This window comes from Schistocerca nitens, chromosome 1, assembly GCF_023898315.1.
Source record: "Schistocerca nitens isolate TAMUIC-IGC-003100 chromosome 1, iqSchNite1.1, whole genome shotgun sequence".
Taxonomy (NCBI): Eukaryota; Metazoa; Arthropoda; class Insecta; order Orthoptera; family Acrididae; genus Schistocerca; species Schistocerca nitens.
The window spans coordinates 979,797,771-979,818,622 of record NC_064614.1 but is presented as its reverse complement, the minus strand read 5'-3'; the positions used below and the strand labels follow the sequence as shown (position 1 = coordinate 979,818,622).

Sequence of the window (20,852 nt, the reverse complement as noted above, 5' to 3'; positions counted from 1 at the left end):
TAAGCCTTCAATGTATAAAATGTATTGCATAACAGGACCTTTTTAGCTGCCTTTTTAAATAAGTGTATTTTTGCCGTTTCTTTTATCTGTTTTGGTAATTTATTGTACAGCCTTATTCCTTGGTAGAAAATGCTGTTTTGATTTTTATGTTTATTTTTTCTTTGCAAATGTAAATCGATTCTAGCTCTTGTTCCATGGTCATGTTCTGAACGTTTGTGCAATAATTACCAGTGCTATTTTTGATATGCACAACTGACTGGTAAATGTATTCACATGGAGCAGTTAAAATCCCAAGTGTTTTGAACAGATCTTTACAATGAGCTTGACTACCAATTTTGGTTATGATTCTTATGGCTCTTTTCTGGAGTTTGAAAACTGTGTTCATATTTTGTGCATTTGTTCCCCAAAAAAGAATGCCATAGCTAAGAATTGAGTGTACATATGAATAGTACATAACTAAACAACACTGCATGTTACACACTGATGATAGGATTCCATGCTGATGACATTCTGTTTGCAAGTACTTTTGTTTGTTCACATTACTTCAACTGAGAATCAACATTCATTCCTACAAATTTTGCATTTGTTACACAGTCTGTAGAGATGCCATCTACATTTAATTTAACATTGTTAGTTTGTATAGAGGATACATTTCTTACGTTTTCTGTAATATGTTATGTATCCGACACTTTTATAAATCTATATTCTATATTTTGGCTTCATTTTGTACACCGTTTGGCAAACTTTATGGTTTGTCACAAAATATTGTAAACACAATGTTTCCAAATTTTGTGAGGGGGATATTGTAAAGGGGCACCCTTTTCTAACTTTTAACAGAAGTAATTGATACCAATAATGTTTTTGTATATTGTATAGGTTAATATTATCTCAGCTGTTTAACTAAAAGAATTTCATATGATTTTGTAAATGATTTATTATGTTTCATGCTAAAATGTATTAAAAGAAATTAGTTTATTACTTTACTACAATCAGTATGTATGTGTGTACAGTTAAAATTACTCTTCTTTTGGGAACATTTGAAATCACAAAATATCTGGCACACTTAAAATTCCTATTATTAATTGCACAATCTAACACTAATTATTAAATTACTTTTCTGGACTCATTTACAAAATAATGATATAACTTGTCAAAGTAGTGCAACCTGAGTATGATACATTTGCAGCAGTGGTCACCATCAGCTGACACAACAGATTAGCTTTCTGGTAACATATTGCAGCATTAGTGGAGATTGTATCAGCCAAAGATACAAGAGACGCTCCTGCAGCAGGGCCACATCCCACTCACCTGCACCTTCATTTGATGCACAGAAGAGCGTGTTCTGGTGCCACCAGCATTTCAGGGAATGAGCACAATGCTGCACCAAATCATGCGCATTCCCAAATGCCAACAGCAATTGAACATAGGTGCTTTGCTCGACTGCCATTCTCCTGTCAGCCGACGGCACATCTAGTGGGTGTTTTGGCATGCAGTGCAGCTGTCTCATTGTGTGTGTGTGTGTGTGTGTGTGTGTGTGTGTGTGTGTGTGTGTGTGTGCATCTACAGATACATTTTTACTAATGGCATGGCAGGATATAATTCATTTACATTGCAGCTAAATTTGCAAGTACATGGCCCATTGCCACAACAATAGAATTCTGCATCCAATCTGACTGTTGTTCAGTTCTGATAGAAAATGCTTCTTAAAGTTATCTTCCAAATATACTAAGTGATCAATTATGATATGCATAAGCAAACCAAAATTCAACTTACTCTCAGCAATAGAATAGTCTGTATTTAACATCATACCAAACAAATTGTTTTTCACTTTGTCATTCCAAACGTTTGATTTTTTCATAAAAGCATGCTTTTTTTGTTGCAGTGCAAAGTTATTCATGTTGTCCCCTGGAGAAAGAAAAGGTCAGCTCACTGAGTTCCTCAAATATATCTTACACATATACATAATTCAAACAACCGGATTCTATTGTGAAGCAAATTGACATATTCAGAATTATTTTGAGCCAAAGGTGTTGGAATTTCATTTTTAACCCTGAAAGCCACTTCAGAGCTCATTCCCTGCACAGTCAACACACTTTCATATGTGCTAAAGGTTTGCTGAAATTCAGTTCCATTTTAAACATTGTTAAACACTCAATTTTTGATTAGAATGACAGCTTTCACTGTGTTTCTTAATACACCATTGACATTTGCAACATTTTTATAGTCTCTAAAGCTTCTCCAGGAATCACGCAACAAGTAAAAGTAATGCGACCAATGCCAAGAGATTTAATCATAATATGAAATCCAGTTTTTCTTTACATTATTGGGACTGGACATCTGTTGCATTCTACCACACATTTATTCCACTCTAAGTCCATTTCACTGAAAACTTTGTTCACTTTTTGAAAAATGCTCCCACTCATAACGTATATCATTAATAGCATACAAAATAAATCTTTGTTCACACTCTCAGATACCAACAGTTGTGCGAAATTTGCAGCATTAATCAATTCATTCATCTAATTTTTAAATTTCAAACATCCTTTCTTTTTCACTATGCATTGCTCACTTAGTGGTCATTGCTAATTTCCAAAATATGTTTACATAAAGCATCAACTGTCAGGAAATTCTATTAATTTCATTTGAAAATTTTTACCCAGAACTATTCCACTCATTCTTACTGCCACTTGTAACATAACATCTACACTGACAATATTTGGTTTCTTAGTCTTTGTGATTATGTCAGAAGCCTCATACGATGCTATTTAGTGCTTCTTAGCAATCAGTATATGGAATTTGACAGACTTGTCTTGGACAAACTTATCTTGCAATACTAGTTCAAAAAGGTTAACAGGTTTACTGGAACAGAAATAATATTTTGTAGCTAGATGTGATATTAATTTTGCAATTTTCAGGTTTTCATTCACTAAGCATCAATAAAAACTTAAGCACACAGGTCTGTAATTAGTATGGCATTTCCATAAATTGAAGTAAATGTGCATATTGCAGAAATGTTTCCTTAATTTTTTCCATTTGAAGTCTTAATATCCATTGTTTTATCTGTTTACACATTCCTGCTGTAGCTGGATGCTCCTGGTGCTTCATGATCTATTGATTCAGTGTCATCTGTTATCTTCATCTCTAACAGGTTTTATTATTTATCCAAGACTAAAAGTTTTGGATTTTCTTTCCTTCTTTGCTCTAAAATGATGCCTGCCAGTAATTTGCCACAATTTTCTCTTGCAGTTCGAACTTTGTACATCAAAGTATGATATAAAAATTGGACTATGTTACCGCATACAAAATTCTGTATATTATGGACTAAATTTTTTGTAGATGAGGACTGTAGCTGAAACTAAGTGACTTGCTAGATCATCATAAACAACAGGTCACAAATTGTTTTTAACCATTCACACAAATAACATAAACTTGCAACACATCTAAGCCTTGAGTGTGATCGTTGGAACCTGACGGGAGTTACTCGTTTGCCAGAAGATAAACATTGCCCAAAGTAGTGGCTATAGAGTGGCTAAACACCACAACAAGCAAATTTGAACATGTATTGTTACTGATTACATTGACTGTTTACAATATAATGTAAAAAACTGTAACCAGTGGCTATAATCAGCTACTGATTACAGTTATTCATCTTTTATTGCACAGTAAACAATGTTAGCACTGTTGTCAAAAGTGAATGAAACTGTCACAAGATAGTAAGATTTTCCACTATTTTGAATAAATTTGCCATACTTGTGATTCCACCCTTGTACCATTTTCCTCCTGCTTTCACACAGTATTCTGGACTTAACACTGATGAGTCACATTGTACAAATAAAACTTTGTATTCGTGGTTGGTTGTTTTTGGGACACACTGGCCAAACAGCAAGGTCATTGGTCCTATCAGTTTAGGGAAGGATGGGGAAGGAAGTTGGCTTTGCCCTCTCAAAGGAAACATCACAGCATTTACCTGAAAAGATTTAGGGAAATCATGAAAAGGCAAGTCATGGAAAACCTAATCAGGATGGCCAGATGCAAGTTTGAACCATCGTCCTCCTCAATGCAAGTCCAGTGTGCTAACCACTGTGCCACCTCACTTGGTTTATATTCATAGATAAATTGTTAATTGAGTAGTACAGTGAGTACTTACCCAAAACTCCAAGACGATAATTTATAGTAACTACAACAACCCCGCTCTCAACAAAGTAATCAGGGCCATACGCAGACCCAGACCCACTAGTGAAGCAACCTCCATGTATGTAAACCATTACTGGTTTAAGAGTAGAGTTTCCCAAAGGCAGCTGAAAACGAAAAATTTTAGTACATTATATAAACTCTTAAGCATATCATGTTTCCATATCTGCATCATATATCTGATGATTTAAACACAATTAATTTTACATAACTACTGATTACATTGTATTGGTTAGTAGATAATATATTTACAACAAAAATGGAAAAAGTACATATTTAATATAGCAATTATCAGTGTAGTAGTAGGTTGAATGATACATAGGTACACTCACAAATTAAATTCAAGTTTTAATTCTGTCACAGAAATTGAGATTCCATGTTTTATCTATGCCAAACTTTGTGACACGGATGGTGTAGCAATAACAACCAATATACTACACTTCTGAAATATACCAGTAGGCTACTTTAATTTGGTTTATTTCTATCATAGCTTTATGTGCTTCACTTGGTTCCTTGTATGGAAGTACAATGGTAAATCTTCTAGTCTAATCATTGTGGATGTATGACACAATAACCTGTTAGTTCCTATGACATTACTAATTGTAATGGTATTTTATTAATGCCTCATACCTTCACTGAACTCAGATTCATCACTATTTTGTGAAACTCAGGCCAAAAAACTTATTGTCATAGCTATTTGACATTCACTGTTGGATAAAGGGCTACTCTACACTTTTCTGTGCATTACAGTTTCTAGGTGTATGTGTCCATGTTGCATCTGCATGTTTTACAATGTTATGTACCTTCAATTAGGGTACTGTCTTGGTATTTTCTAATCAATTGGAATTTAGTAAATATCTATGAGGATTCATCAACAATTCATTCATTTATCTGCATGTCCTGTGCACCTCGATTTCATTTTTATGATAGTCATAATTACGTTTTACACTCTAGTGTGTTGCCTGATCTATCCGTAGAGTTTTCTTTCTATTCTAGTAATGTTCAACATGCATGTCTCCAGAACCAACTCAATGCCGTAAGGAAAAATTGATAATACATCCACATTATACATTTTCTGTTTCAGACAAATAAGAAACTTGGTTATCAAAAACCTGTTTAGTTACCAAGAACACTCAATCCTATCTTTAATATTTTGTTTATTTCTTTTCTTGATCTTGATTCCTTGGTTCAGACATTCCACCAGTACAACACCAGATGCAAATGTTTGTGTTTCATATGTACCTCAAACAGTTTTCTGTCCATGCGAGAATAATTGATCACTTTTGCATTGTAACCTACAGGGTTTAGGGAACAAAATAGATCATTTTCAATCATTTATCACAGGACTGTCTACACATGTAGTAAGAGCTACAGAACACCAGAAAACAGTGGATATCATTTTATACTGCAAATTAGAAGACTACAACCTAGATATGTTCTACTGTAGAACACATAATAAAGATGGTGATGTTGCCATGAAAATGTAAGTTCATAATAACCACAGAAAAAGTGCTATGGGGAAACAATTTCTGTGTTGACAAAGATTTCGAAATTGCAGTTCTTAAACTCACATTTTGTACTGTTCCTTTCTATGTCATAGATGTACATGGAGCCCCCTGTGGAAATTTTGATGCTTTTCTGAAATCACTTGATGGAGTTTTAAGTAAATTAATGTCAGGTTGTAGAAGTGTAAATCTTGTCATATTGAGAGATCTGAACATCAACACTTTACTTGACAGTCAGGAAAGCAAACATTTTACAGATTATATCCTGTCTTATGGTGGCAAAGAGCTTCTTTGATTGGTACCCACCAGAATAACAAACACACATAGTAGTTCAATTGATCATGTTATCACAAATTATGACCATATCATCTCAACAGACATAAATGGACATCTCTAAGATCATTTAGGCCAAACACCAGTGCTAAAATGTAATACCAAATTCAAACCAAGAAAAATGTATGAGCACAGGCAAATACTATCTGCAAACAACATTGCTACACTATATCATAGTTTAACCTTTAACTACACAGGTGGGGTCTCAGCAGACGCCACACTACATTTTTTGTTTATAATTTCCATTGTTAGCACACTACAGACTCATCGTTGTAGGTATTCTCTGTGTGCCACTGATGCTTGCAATAGGTGGACGTGTGCCGCACTCTCGCAACAGTAAGTGCCTGTTTGTCATTGTTGAGGTACCTGTACACCCCACACGTGCTTTTACGCAGTATTTATTTACAGTATGCTAATACAGTAATTTCCCCTTATTTCGGCATATGTACAACAATGACTCGCTTTCTTCATGATTCCAATGGAGTAAATCTGCCCCACATTCATCTCGTGTATGACAGCACAATATTGTACGAGAACGGGTGGGACTGAAAGGACCTGCTGCTTGTAAACGTGAAATGTCGCCTGTAGAGATGTAGAGAGGTGGGAACTATTATTTACTGATGATGTGGTAGAGACTATCGTGCACTGTACCAACAAAAAACTTGAGGACAAATTTCACCTCTATTATTATGGGTGTATTATGCCAACAACATTGATTGCTGTGAGTTACAAGCTTGACTTGGATTACTTCTGTTTACGTCAATATTCAAATCAAATTATGAAAATGTTAGATCGCTCTGGGTGACAGATTTTACTGTAAGAGACATTTTTCAAGGTGTAGTGGGGATAAACAGGTTTTTATTCATTCATTTCAATTTAACCTTTGATGACATCAGCACACGAGAAGAAAGAAAATCTACAGATAAACTAGCTTTGATATGAGGAATTTTTGAAAAGTTTATTAGCAATTGTAGCATGAACTATTCTTGTTCAAAATATTTATGTGTTAATGAAATGTTGGTAAAATTTCGAGGAAGATACCCGTTCAGAATGTTTATCAAAAGTAAACCTGGAAACTATGGCCTGAAAATGCAGTGTATTTGTGATGCGAAAACTCATTACTTATGTAATGTGATTATATACTCTGGAAAACCACTTACCCAAAGAAATATGCCTTTTGCAGTGCCAACACAGGATGTGCTAAAACTTGCAGAGCCATTTTATGGAACTAATAGAAATATCACTGGAGACAGTTGGTCTACGTCTGTTGAGTTAGTAGACAAATTATTGAAATGAGGACTAACATACGTGGGTACTGTATGAAAAAACAAACAAGATATTCCTCATCAGTTTTTACCTGATAAAAGAAGACCCACGGAATCATCATTAGTTAGGTTCGTTCGGGACAAGACCTTGGTATCATTCGTTCCTAAGAAGCATAAAAGTGTAGTTTTACTATCTTCCATGCTTCATGAAGTGTCTGTTAATCAACAATCGAAGAATCCTGCAATTATAAGACTTTTACAATGCGACTAAGGGAGGAGTTGCTGCCTTGGATTTGAAATGCTCAAATTACTCTTGCTCACGTAGAACAAGAAGATGGCCAAACACAATCTTTGCTGCAGTGCTGAATATTTCTCTTGCTAATGGATATGTTCTTTGGGTCAATTCTAATCCAAATAAAAAAGTCAGCAGAAAAGAATACATAAAGTCCACTGCAATGAGTCTTGTAGAGCCATACATTTACAGGAGATTAGAAAATAACCCAAAGCTGGCCAAAGATGTACGGGAAATTATGTGCAAATTGGTTGGCAGAGAACAAATGTTTTCAATGCCTAATGCAGATGAGCCTGGTCCTAGTGCTTCTAAACAGCGAAGGTGTTATATTTGCCCAAGGTCGAAAGATAAAAAGAGCTCTCTATCATGTAACACTTGCAAACAATGTATTTGTGAGCCTCATTCAAAGGCAATCAATTTTTGTTTGTCCTGTGAAGCCAAAGGAAATGAATGATTTTGTAGGCACATAATGTGGTGTATTTTTTTTGTCTTGTTAGTTTCTTCTGTTTTATAATTTTTATTTTATTTTATGCTCCAGTTCTGTACAAAATAAAAAAGTTTAGTTAGAAGTTAGTATTTGTTGATTTTTATGTCATTTTAACTGAACTATACAAACAGAAAACCAAAATGATATGTTTTTGTAAATGGCTTAAAGTTTCTGATAAGACTGATTAATAGAAGCACAATAAATGACTGAAATAATAAATACATAGTCTTTTATTATGTAATATAAAAATATCCAAGTTTTTTCCAGTAAGCACACCTAAACACTGTTGGGGTACTTCTAGACCCCACACGTGACTGTACGTTACCAGAAACAGCGCATGCACTGTACTTTACCAGAGACAGCGCATGTACTTGAAGGTTAAGCCAGGAGTCAGGAGAATCAGTTATTACTACCAGTGGGGTCAACAATAAATGTAACATGTTCACAGAAATTCTGACTGAGAATTAAATAGAGACAAGCGATTTCAAAAAGAGAGTCTACAGAAAAATCAACTTCTAAAATCAAAACCTGTACCATTAGATTTTAAAACGAAAGATCTGAAAGAAAAAATGGAAAACATATATAGCTTACACAGACTGACTAACTGAAGAGTTACTTATAGGATTCTACAAGCATTACAAATACAAGTACCACAAAGAAGTCAGGAGATTAAAAACATAAAGAATCAGCCAACAGATATGACATTCAGTTACTGTTTCAGACTTGCTGTTGTAAATAAAATCAGAAACAATGAAACAAACTAAAATTAATAATGAAACTTCCTGGCAGATTAAAACTGTGTGCCCGACCGAGACTCGAACTCGGGACCTTTGCCTTTCGCGGGCAAGTGCTCTACCAACTGAGCTACCGAAGCACGACTCACGCCCGGTACTCACAGCTTTACTTCTGCCAGTACCTCGTCTCCTACCTTCCAAACCTTACAGAAGCTCTCCTGCGAACCTTGCAGAACTAGCACTCCTGAAAGAAAGGATATTGCGGAGACATGGCTTAGCCACAGCCTAGGGGATGTTTCCAGAATGAGATTTTCACTCTGCAGCGGAGTGTGCGCTGATATGAAATTAATAATGTACAATTAACTGTGACTAATAATATCTCTGATCCCCTTCTGGTTAGCAATATTTTTAATAATTACTTCATAGATACTGTTGAAACTGATGTGTCTATGAAACAGGATATACAGCACACATTTGAGTCCAGTAACAAAAAGAACTGTGGTACACTACCTGCAGTAATCACATATGATGTTCTGCAGCTTATTGATAGCCTAAAAAAAGGGGAGGGGGGGGGCAGGATTAGATAAAATTTCTCCATATCTATTGAACTAATGAAGCCACTAGTTTATCTAATAAACTAGTTCTTGAAGATGGTGTGTTCCCTGACAAGTTGAAACTGGCTGTAGTTAAACCAATACACAGAAGTCCGCCCCCCGGTAGCTGAGTGGTCAGCGTGACAGAATGTCAAACCTAAGGTCCTGGGTTCGATTCGTGGCTGGGTTGAAGATTTTCTCTGCTCAGGGACTGGGTGTTGTGTTGTCCTAATCATCATCATTTCATCCCCATTGATGCACAAGTCACCACAGTGGTGTCAAATCGAAAGACTTGCACCCGGCAAACAGTCTACCCAACGGGAGGCCCAAGTCACATGACATTTAATACACAGAATGGGGGAAATAAAGCATTTACACCATTACAGAGCCGTTTTCCTAATCTGAACATTCAGCAAACTGATAGAGAAAATAATATTAAAAAATCCTCGATCATTACAGCAATGCTGACATATTAGGTGTCTTCCAGCATGGTTTCATGAGGTCAAAGTATCATGTCAACAGCAGTAAAATTTGTCCATAATGTACTTGAAAAAGTAAATGAAAAATCCCAAGCAGCAGGAATATTCCTGGACCTCTGAAGAGCTTTTAATAGAGTACATCATGACATGGTCTTATCAGAAACTGCAAAGATTGGTGTCAATGGAAACGCATGCAATTGCTAGAAACATATTTAAAGGATAGATAGCAGTTCATGGAGATTATATACTCTAATAGAGAAGTACAGGACAGTAGAAGGTCAAGTATAAGAAATACACATTTTGGTGTTCTTCGGGGCTCCTTTTTAGGTCCAGTCCCATTCGTATCCTATGCAAATGATTTCCCAAGTTCTCTTGACAATAAGCAATTGACCACTATGTATGCAGACACTACATCTGATGTCTGCTCTGCAGACAGTGAGCCCAGCATAGGTGAAGGGATACATAACTTTATTAAAAAGGCAAAAGCTCACTTTGAAAGAGACAACCTAAAAGTAAACATAGAAAAAACTAATATCGGTCATTTTAAACCAAGTGGTCCAAGTAGACACAATATTGTGATTGATGAAATTCTACCAAAAACCTGTATAGATTGTAAATTCTTGTGTTTATGCCTAGATGATTGACTTTCATGGAAGCAGCAAACTGAATAAAAAAAAAAGACCCTGTTTATGTAAATTAATAAGATTATCACCATATCTTGATTCTGAAATGCTAAGGACTGTATATTATGAATTAGTGTACCCTTCATTGTCTTGTGGAATAGTATGTGGGGTGAGATATGCAAAACTAATATGAAAAGGGTTTTCATACTGCAGAAGTGAGCCTTGAGGATCATAGCAAAAGTAAAACCAGGAACTTCTTGCAAACCCCTATTCATTAGACCCAATATTCTCACAGTTTATGCCTTATATATACTAGAAACTATAATTCTAGTGAAAGAAGACACTAAGATCACAAAAAGAAACCTGGATGTTATGTGCTATGAAACAAGGAATAAAAAAGACTTTCATATGGTTAACAGAATATTCACTTTAACAATGAAAAGCCTCTATGTCAAAAGAGCTGTCTTTAATAATTTGTTACCAAATATAGTTAAGAGTTTGACAGGGGATACTTTTAAAAAGTGAATCGAGCAGTGGCATACCCAAAAATGCCCTTACAACTTGAATTTATCATGAATTATATTGTAATAAGAAATGATGTAAACTAAAAACACTGTAATTGTAAAAACTTTATACTAATTTGAAAATGCTCATGCATAAAATTTACTTGTTAAGAGCAATAAAATAAAACTGAAATTTATATATGATAATGATCAAATGCAGATGAAATTAATTAAAATTTGTGCTGTGGCTGGGACTCGAACCCAGGTCTTCTTGCTTGTTAAGCAGAAATGCTAAGAAACTGAAATTGTTTATTTATTTTCACTATCATTTTATCTCACTGTTGCAACAAAAAGGGATGGGGAGGGGGTTTAGAAAGGAAGATTATGGTTTGTAATTTAGGTTTTCCTGAGATAGGAAATCCTGAAAATTTTTCAGTTATTCAGCCAGATGGTATACAGAAAGCACAATGTGTGGCAAGCTGATTTCTTGACATCTTCAGGTGCTGCTGATGACTGTCTGTCTGCTGCTGTGCACCATCTTTATATCCCCTTGCCCCTCCCACAGCATCCAGCCAGTCAGCTCAAGGCCTGGTCCATGATGATGGAAGCATGACATTGGGGCTCAGTTCAATGTCTTCAATTGCATTGCTGCACATGTTTCTCTGCCAGCATCATGATAATATGTCTTTGTCCACTTCAGTTACCATGATGAGATTGTATTTCAACACATATTGCTGCTGTACTTTGACCATGCACAGGGCTAGGTCCCAGGCCTTGCTTAATTGTGCTGCTATTTTATAAGTTTGTCTTGTAGTTGGATCTCTACAGCCTCAACCTCTTTTAGAATGCATTCCTATAGGTTGTTGGACTTTTGTAACAACTTGGTGCCATTGCAATTCATGACATGTGCATAAGAGTTTCAGTGCTCTGCCACAGTGGTCTTTGTTGGCTGTTCACTGCCTGTGTGTCATTTATGCTCAGTCCATCTCTCCTGTATATGAGGGTTGTATCAAAAGTACAGCCTCAATGGAAGGTGCTAGGCTAAATCTGACAACAGTGCCATGCACAGTGGCTCATCCACTATCAAGCTCATCCATCTGCGATTCGCTACCTTGCTCAGTGTTGGTTTGGCAGGCATCTGAGATGGATATGTTGATTGCCGGTCCTGCCAAGTGCGAGGTTCGAGCAGTACTCTGGTTTCTTCATGCAAGGAAGTTACCACTGATGGAGATTCATTGGCAACTGACTGAGGTTTATGCTAAAGAGCGCATGTCCATTCAGCACATCTGCAAATGGTGCAGGGCTTTTGCTGAGGCTCGTACGGAAGTTCACGATAAAGAATGGAGTGCCAATTTCGGATGCGATTGTCCAGAAGATCAAAAGTGAGTTGCTCAAAGATCGGAGGGTCACTGTCCGTGAACTTGTTGAATGCATTCCTGAAGCTTCCCATGGCACAATTGAAAGAACTTAAACAGAAACGTTGGGTTATCATGAGGTGTGTGCTCGCTGGGTGCCCCGGATGCTGACTGGCAGGCACAAGGAGAAATACCTTGACTGTGCTCAGAAGTGTCTTCAACAATGTGAGGGAGGAGGCAACAAGGAGAAGTTGTTGGACTCTATCATCATTGGAGATAAAATGTGGGTGTTTCATTACGCCCCACAAAACAAAACAACAATCTTGTCAGTGGTGTCAATCTGATTCACCGCGACCGAAGAAATCCAAGCAAACACTGTCAGCAGGAAAGGTTATGGTGACTACGTTTTGGGATTGGAAGGGGGTACTCGTCATTGATTTCATGCAATCTGGGATGACAATAAACTCAGATAGATATTGTGAAACATTGACCAAACTCTGGTGAAGCAATCCAGAATCGCCGGAGAGGGAAACTGACAGAGGGAGTAGTACTTCTTCATGACAATGCTCATCCCCACATCACTCGTCAATCACAAGAGCTTTTGAAGAAATTTAGGTGGACTGTTATGCCCCATTCCCCGTTTAGCATGGACTTAGCCCCCAGGGATTATCACCTCTTCCCCAAATTAAAGGAACACTTAGGTGGCAAAAACTTCAAGAGTGACGATGAAGTCCAATCAGAGGTCACACGCTTCCTCGATGGGTTGGTGTGGAGACTTCTTTGACTTTGGAATACAAAAGCTGTAGCACTGTCTTCAAAAGTGTGTTGAAAAAAATGGAGACTATGTTGAAAAATAGAGAAAAGTGTAAGCTTTTCAATGATGTATAAATTAATAAAAAAATGTCTTCTATTTGTAGAAAATATGTGAACCTTACTTTTGGTACAACCCTCATACATTCTCCAGTAGTAGCAAGGGATGGAGTAGACTCGGGATTTCTGAGTCCTACATCATCCTTGACTGACCCAGAAAAGGCTTTTGTCTTGTCTGGTGGATGGAACATGCACTTGACATTATGTTTCTGAAACATTATACTGGGTCTTGTTGATGTGTTCCTGATGTATGAGATACCATTGCAACTGGTTTCGCTTCATTGCCAGCAGGTTGTGGTATTAGCATCATGATCTTTGGGCACACTGTACCTATTATATGGAACATGGCTTCTACGCACTGCAATTCAGCTTCTAGCCTGTCACAGTCAAAGGTTTCACATACTGTGTGTACTAGCATGCTTAACACATCTCGTTGTGAAGGACCATGACAGGTGGAAGCAATGAGCACGTTCAGAAATGAAAACTGATTATTTTCTTCTACATCTGTCATGAATTTGATGTCCTGATGCAGAAAATCCAGGTCTTGCATGAAGTCTTGTAAGTGATGTCATCTATGCTGCCATATTACAATCATAACATCTACATATATAAAAATTCATGATAGCTTATAGACTACTGACTCAAAGGCTTCCTCTTCAAAAGCTGCCATAAATATATTGGCCACCACTGGTGACAATCGGCAGCTAAATGCTTCTCTGACCCAAACTTTTCTCCTACAAGGCTTATGCACTCTCTTGGCAGTACCCTTGTAAAGAGAAACACCATGCCAAAGGTCACTATAAGGTCTTGACCTGGCTGGAAGATCTTGAGCTGCTGGCAAAATGTGCTGAATTTTGTTTGTTGTGCTAGCATTTGCCCACAAAAGGGCTGAGAATTGCTGTCAGGTGCTTTTGCTAATGCATATATTGCTGCATCAGTGTCGCTATCTACTGAATGAAGTGGCATTCTTTTCTTCTGGAGTTCAGACAGTCTGTAAAATCTAGGCAGCACAGCTGCTCAAGTAAGAAGTTTCTTCTCCATCTTGTTAAGTAGGAATTGCACTTTAGAAGCTTGATGGTTCTCTTCTTCACTCAGTTGGTAGAATCATCTTCAGTTCTCATGTAGGCATTATCCTGTTGTAGGTCATACATTTTTGCTGGTATATTTAACATGGAACCAGACCCATGCAATTCCCTATGTCTGCAAGGAGGATGATTGTTTCAGAGTCTTCTTGGAGCTGCTCAAGTGCTTTCCTCTCTTCCTTGGAAATGTTTGGCTTTAGTGGAATAGCCCTAGGAAGAGTAAGGCATGTATCACTAGGTATTTCCTCTGCAGCATCTTACTGAAGTGCAAGAGCAACCTGTTCCACTGTGCTGATAAATTCTGCTTTATTTGGGGTCTTTAGTGTCAATGTAATGTTCTGCTCTTTCCTTGAACAGATAAAGCAGCATCATCAATTATTTTCTGTGTGCAATCAATTACAGTTCTCTGAGATCCTTCTTGCAGTGGTTTAGCCATATTTAGCAGCATGTATGCAAGTGGCCAGCTGCCATGCTCTGCTGGTTTGAGACCAGCTAACTGTATCTATCCACTCCCATGGATCATGGGGAAGTGTCAACTCCAACTGCAAATGGAATGTGAAGAGTTCTCTTGAGGTCTTATTGAATAAGCATCCAGTGCACCAGATCGTCTCCCAGACTAGGGCGAGGTTGGCTCTTCTGGTGATTTGGCTGGTGGCTGGATTTCTGATGTGATGAATGATCTTCACAAAGATGGTAGTATTCAGCTCTCTCAGCAACTCAAAGACAAGAGGTGCCTGAAGGCAATCCATTCTGTCCCAAAGATTATCAAGCTTCTTAATTTGGCTGAATATCTCCTGCCCTTAGAGGTACTTTATGTGTGATTTTAGGTTTTCCTAGCATAGGAAAATTTGAATATTTCTCAGGTATTCAGACAGGTGTCATTGTCTATAAGGCACAATAATTTAGTAAGCTGACTTCTTGCTTTCTATAAGCATTCCTGATGAATGGGTGCCACTTTTATATACCTTCACCAAGCCCGCTGCCTGCAGCCAGCCGGCTCTGGGCACCGACCTTGTATAACAGTGGGGGAAGCGAACATCAGGGTTCGATACAATGTCCTCAGTTGCAGGGCCCTGGTCTCTGCCTATGTGGCATCATCCTCACCAACTGCCAGGATAGGAGTGGATTTCCATATAGATTGCCACTGTGCTTTGTCCATGCTTGTGGCTGAGTCCCACACCTTGCTTAATTGCATACCATTGCTTTTAGTTATTAGTTCATAGTGTAGCCCGACCTCTACAGCAGAGGCATGCACCAAGCCTGTGCAGCCTGCCCAGGACCACAGCCTTGACTGCCAGGGAAGCCGTTATTCACACTGCCCAGTCAGCTGGTCAAGCCACACCGAGGCCCACCACCTGTACGGTGCCCCACCAGAACCAGAGTCTGTCCAGGCAGCCATTTGGTTCGTCTGCTCAACAAGTCATGCCTACTAGGTGCTATACTGTTGTGGGCACAAAGCAAAATCTCTGTGGTTTATTTGCAAGCAGCTTTTACTTTGCACAGTATTTACCAACACAGTACTTCATATCCAGTATTATATTAAAATAACTGATGGCTGTAATATCAGCAACATGGTGGTTACTTAAATATCCACCACTGCTTTAATTGCTAAATCAGCTTACTGTTATGTGCATGTGAAAAAGCTCTGTACATTAAAATGCAGTGAAAATAGTTCGTTTTGAAAATGGTTGTCCTCCTAATTAGTAAATTTTTGTAACACTAACCTATGTATTTAACAGTTTTTATTGACTCTCATGGATGTAAGATGGTTATATCAGAGCAGAAATGTTCTCTAATCGTGTAACATTTGTCTTTATCACATCAGGTGCACCTTTCTCTAGGCAATGTGTGCTTCTGGCTGTGGCTTGTTTGTCAAACATTTTATTAAAAATCAGCAGTTTAAATTTATTTCTTCAGGGTTCAAACACAAACCTGTGTAATGTATAAGATCATATTGAATCATCCATTGAAAGCCTTACAGTTTATAATCTGTCTAAATTCCAATCACATTGAGTGCCTCAATACCTTTCATGATTTCCTATTAGAAATTCATCTTACTTCTGATGAAAATATCAAGAAGATTAAGGGAGATTTGAAGAGATTTGGAAAAATTTCAAAGACTATTTTCCTGCTTTATCTAGTAATAACAACTGGATTTGCAATCACAAGGAAAAAGACAAGAAGTTTGGAATCCACATGAAGTGTAAATTAAAACAAGCAGCTACTTGAAACTTCCAGTTTCTAAGTTACAGAAAATAAATCTTTGTTGCTGATAAGTTTCTGGTTAATCTTAAAGGCCAAGTTTCCACTGCTAGCAGATAAAGTGGTACCATGTTTATTACCACACATCTGTGTGAAAAGCTTTTCCTTTCTTACATGCATATAAAAACTAATTCCAGAAACAAACGTCACAGTGGAAGCAGTGTGAGATTGTCTTTATCTTCTGTGGATCCTCATTTCAAAATTATGTCACATTCAAAGCAAGCGGATCCTCTTCAATGAATTCTGAGGAAGGATTGAGCCAGTTAATTCCATAATGAAAATTTGTAGATTAACAAAAAAGTTTGAAATACCATCATCAGGCCTTTTGATGTGGTACAGGTGAAATGTGAAACTATATAGAAGCATTAGGGCTTAAACCATTTCCATTGAATTCAGTTACTTCCACGTTGCAATATATACTTTTTTGTTTTACATCCATTATTTTCCTTTATGTGTTATTTTTCTTTGTAAACAATGAAGTACACTCTGTTCCTAGCACATTAAACCTTCACAATTCTCAAACGAGTGCAGATGATTTATAAAGCAGTTCCAAACATGTATGACCAGTCAGTCCCACCTTTACAGCACTGCCTGTCTGCTTGGTGCACCGAGCCCTGTTGGCACCCATACCGGAACAAGTCATGGGCCTTGAAAGTGCATTGTGGCCTGTGTACTCCATTGCTGGTACACTTGAGCTTGACCACATGTGGTGTAGGCAACAGGGTGGATCAGTTGGCCATAACCCGGCTTGGGTGAGTGAATGTGGCCTGATGCACAGTTCAGCTCTACAGCCCCTTTTATAAGACAATCCCAGAATTTTTTGGAGTGTTAGCTGATGCTGTCACAATTCATGACAATTATATGGGAGATGCAGTGTTCTGCCACAGTGGATTTTGAAAGAAGTTCATTGTCTGTGTGGCATTTATGCTTAGTGCATCTCTCCTCTGCCATCTAGATAGTATGGCTACATAAGTATTACTGCACTGCAAGGAATTCAGGAGATTCCTGGTTTCCAGAATCCTATGTCATCTCTGACTGAACCCAATAAGACTTTTGTCTTTGCTGGTAGGTGGAACACTCAGTTGATATTATGTTTCTGGAATATTCTTCCAGTTTTTACTGATGTGTTCCAGACATGTGTGGTAATTACCATAACAACAGAAGTCTCTTCATCCTGAGCATGCTGTGGCTTCAGCTTCTTTGGTCCTAGAGCACATTGAATCTGGCAGCTGTTGTAACCGTTCATCTGGAATGTGGCCTATAGATGTTGCAATTTGGCTGTCAGATTGTCATGGTATAAGATTTCATGTGATACGTGGACTAGTGTGCTCAACACACCTTATTGAGAAGGGCATGACAGGTGAAGGCATGCAAGTACAAATCTGTATGTATTGGTTTACAGTAGACACTCTTTCCCAATGTACCATTTACTTGTCACTTGATGAGCACATCCAGAAATGGAAGTTGATTATTGTTTTCTATCTCCATCATTAATTTGATGTTGAGGTGCAACAGTTTCAGGCACTGCACTAAGTCTTGAAGGTGATGTTGTCCATGCAGTCGGATTATGAATATATCATCCACATATCACATCTGTAGTAAATTCCATTGAACAGAAAATATGTTGACATAAAAACATGTCCTACAAGACTTCTTGCAACACCTGAGTTTGCTGCATCAGACCAGAAAACTCATGACAGAGACAGAAAAAAAAACTACTTTCATTTCCAGATGCATTTTTCAAGTTTGCAGATGGCATAACAGGATACAGCATCTAGTGTAAACGGACTCATACAGATTTGACTGGCATGTCTCCAGTTGCCATGCACCTACACAATGAGAGAAGGTGTCCTAAGCACACTAGTGCACAGAGCTTGAAGAATCTCGGACTGTGACAGTGTGGCAGCTGAACTGTAGTACCTACAGGCTGTTTGTGTGTGAAAAGCTATGGAGACTGTCAGACACAATTTGCCCTAAGACCAAAGAAGTTGAGATCACAGCTTACTGATGATGAAGGGAAATCTATTGCATTTGTAATCATATTATATGTTGGGAACACATCTGCAAAAATCAGAAGAATATCCCAGGAACATAACATGAAGTGCACATTCTGCGCACTAGCCAAAATGAAAGACTTCTTAGGATCAGTCAAGGATGATCTAGAACCTCAGAGACCAGAAGTTTATCACATCACAGCCAATGAAGTCCACTGACATGGAGAACTGCAATTCCCACATACATTTTATGAATTACAATGGCACCAAGTTGTTTCTGGGATTACATTCTCAAAGAGTGTGCAGAGATACAGGGCACAACAGACTAATAAATAAAGTCAAAGGCTTTCAATTACACAAGGTCTGGGACCCAGCCTTGAGCATGGTTCCAAACACAGTGGCAATCTGTGTGTAAATCCATTACTATCATGGGAATTGGCGAGGATGAGGAAGCATTTTTGCCATACCAGCAGAGCGCTTGAGGTGCCCACTGCAATGTGACTGAGGACATTGGACTGATCCATGGTGTCACACTTTCCCCACCACTGTACCACAATTACGCTCATAGCCAGCTGGCCAGAGGCTGCAGGCGTGGGTCAGGGGATGTCAAGACAGTGCCCAGCAAACGATAATCAATCATCAGGAGCTCCAGAAGATGGCAAGAAGTGAGCTTTCTAAAGTATAAAGGTTTCTGGACATTGTAACCTGGCTGAATATAAAAAAAGATTTGGGTTTAACATTCAGCTGACACTGAGGTCACTACTCACAATGTATTAGTGTCCTCTGTGAAGAAACCATCCTGGCATTTCTCTGGTTTTAAGAAATCATTCTGTCACTTGGCCCAAGTGGTTTAGGAAAACCAAAGAAAACCTAAATTTTTATGACCAGATGAGAATTTGAAATGATTTCCTCCTGAATGTGAGTTCAGTCTCTGATCTACTGTGCTGCCTTCTGCCTCCAAGAAGATCTGTGTGTAATCATGTGGATACATAAGTATTGCATAGATAATCATCCCTTTTTGAGACAGACCTCATCATTTGGCTTTTATTTTTATTTATTTTAGTTCATTTTATTAATCCTGTAGGAACTCAGGTACGATCAGGAGAAACGTGATATGACATGGTGGATCCATACATTAGAGTTCACTACTTTATTTACACGACATATATACACCATTGTGGATCAAATGTACTAACATAACACAGGTTGTGTCCAGAATAAACTGGCAGAGAGTGTCTAAGGTACCCACTCAGAGCCACTCAATAGTCAGAGTCTCACTGGTCAAGTCCCCATGGAGGCCCCTCCCCTCCCCCCCCCCCCCCCCCCCTCTCCAGCACAGGATAAGGAGGTTGAGAATTTGTAATGTGATAGGACTGCACTGCATTGTACTTGTCTTCTGTTGTGTGAGAGGGTTGTTTGAAACCAGCAAATTGTACACCATGACTTGGTCACACAGCTATTGCAGTCGTTCAAGAGGGAGCACATGTTGTGAAAATGGCTTGTTAAATGTAACAAGTCACCCACTAAATGTTGGTGGATCCATGGTGTGCTGTTAAAACGTCTTGCTTAATGCAATGACATGTTCTCCAGGCAGCACAAGCACTGCAGTATGACAATATTGCAGGTGAGCACCTTGGGTAGCAGGCTGCACAGAATGGTGGTGAAGTGTACACAGCCATTGGCATTTGTGCACAGAAGAGCCAAAACCCAATTGGATCCAGCAGAGAAACATGGTGAGTGGTGCAGTAAGATCAGTGTCCACTGTGCGACAAATTTGTATGTTATCAGGCAGCCACTGTAGAGAAATGTTGTCCCTTCATGAGGCAGAGGTCAGCCAAGTCGTGCTGTCTCAGTGGCATTCAGATGGAGGCATGATTTCATGGCTGACTTTCTTGATATGGAGGGAATGCCAACTTCTTCATCAGCTGCCAGGCAAAGCCATGATATCTCGGCCAGCTGGGATGGCATGACTATGAGGATTTCTTGACCGGTCAAGGGCAGCTAAATTCATGTGAGTTTGGGTTCCTGCCATCAGGAGGCCAGTGGACATTGCATCAGTGGACATTGCATCAGTTATACATTGTTGATTGTACAAAATACAGAGCATCCGTCATAAAATAGGGTGTAACAGTTAATCATCTCTAGTCGAGCTGCTTGTGAAGTAGCCTGGATACCATGGCCACCACTTCCAGCATCTCTTATAAAAATATAACTGCATTTTTTTAACATTACTATTATCTATTCTTTTTTAATTATATTACTGTTACTTGAATTTCATGAATGA

At 38.3% G+C, this 20,852-nt stretch overlaps 1 protein-coding gene across 2 annotated transcripts in view; it reads right to left on the bottom strand.

The window, feature by feature from the left end:
• The window catches only part of LOC126237688 (esterase FE4-like), a 143,707-nt gene that overhangs the window by 73,833 nt on the left and 49,022 nt on the right, over positions 1-20,852 (bottom strand). For both annotated transcript variants that reach the window (XM_049947743.1, XM_049947742.1), the window contains exon 4: positions 4,148-4,298. In XM_049947743.1, coding sequence (XP_049803700.1) covers positions 4,148-4,298 — 151 coding nt within the window. The remainder of the gene's footprint in view (positions 1-4,147; positions 4,299-20,852) is intronic.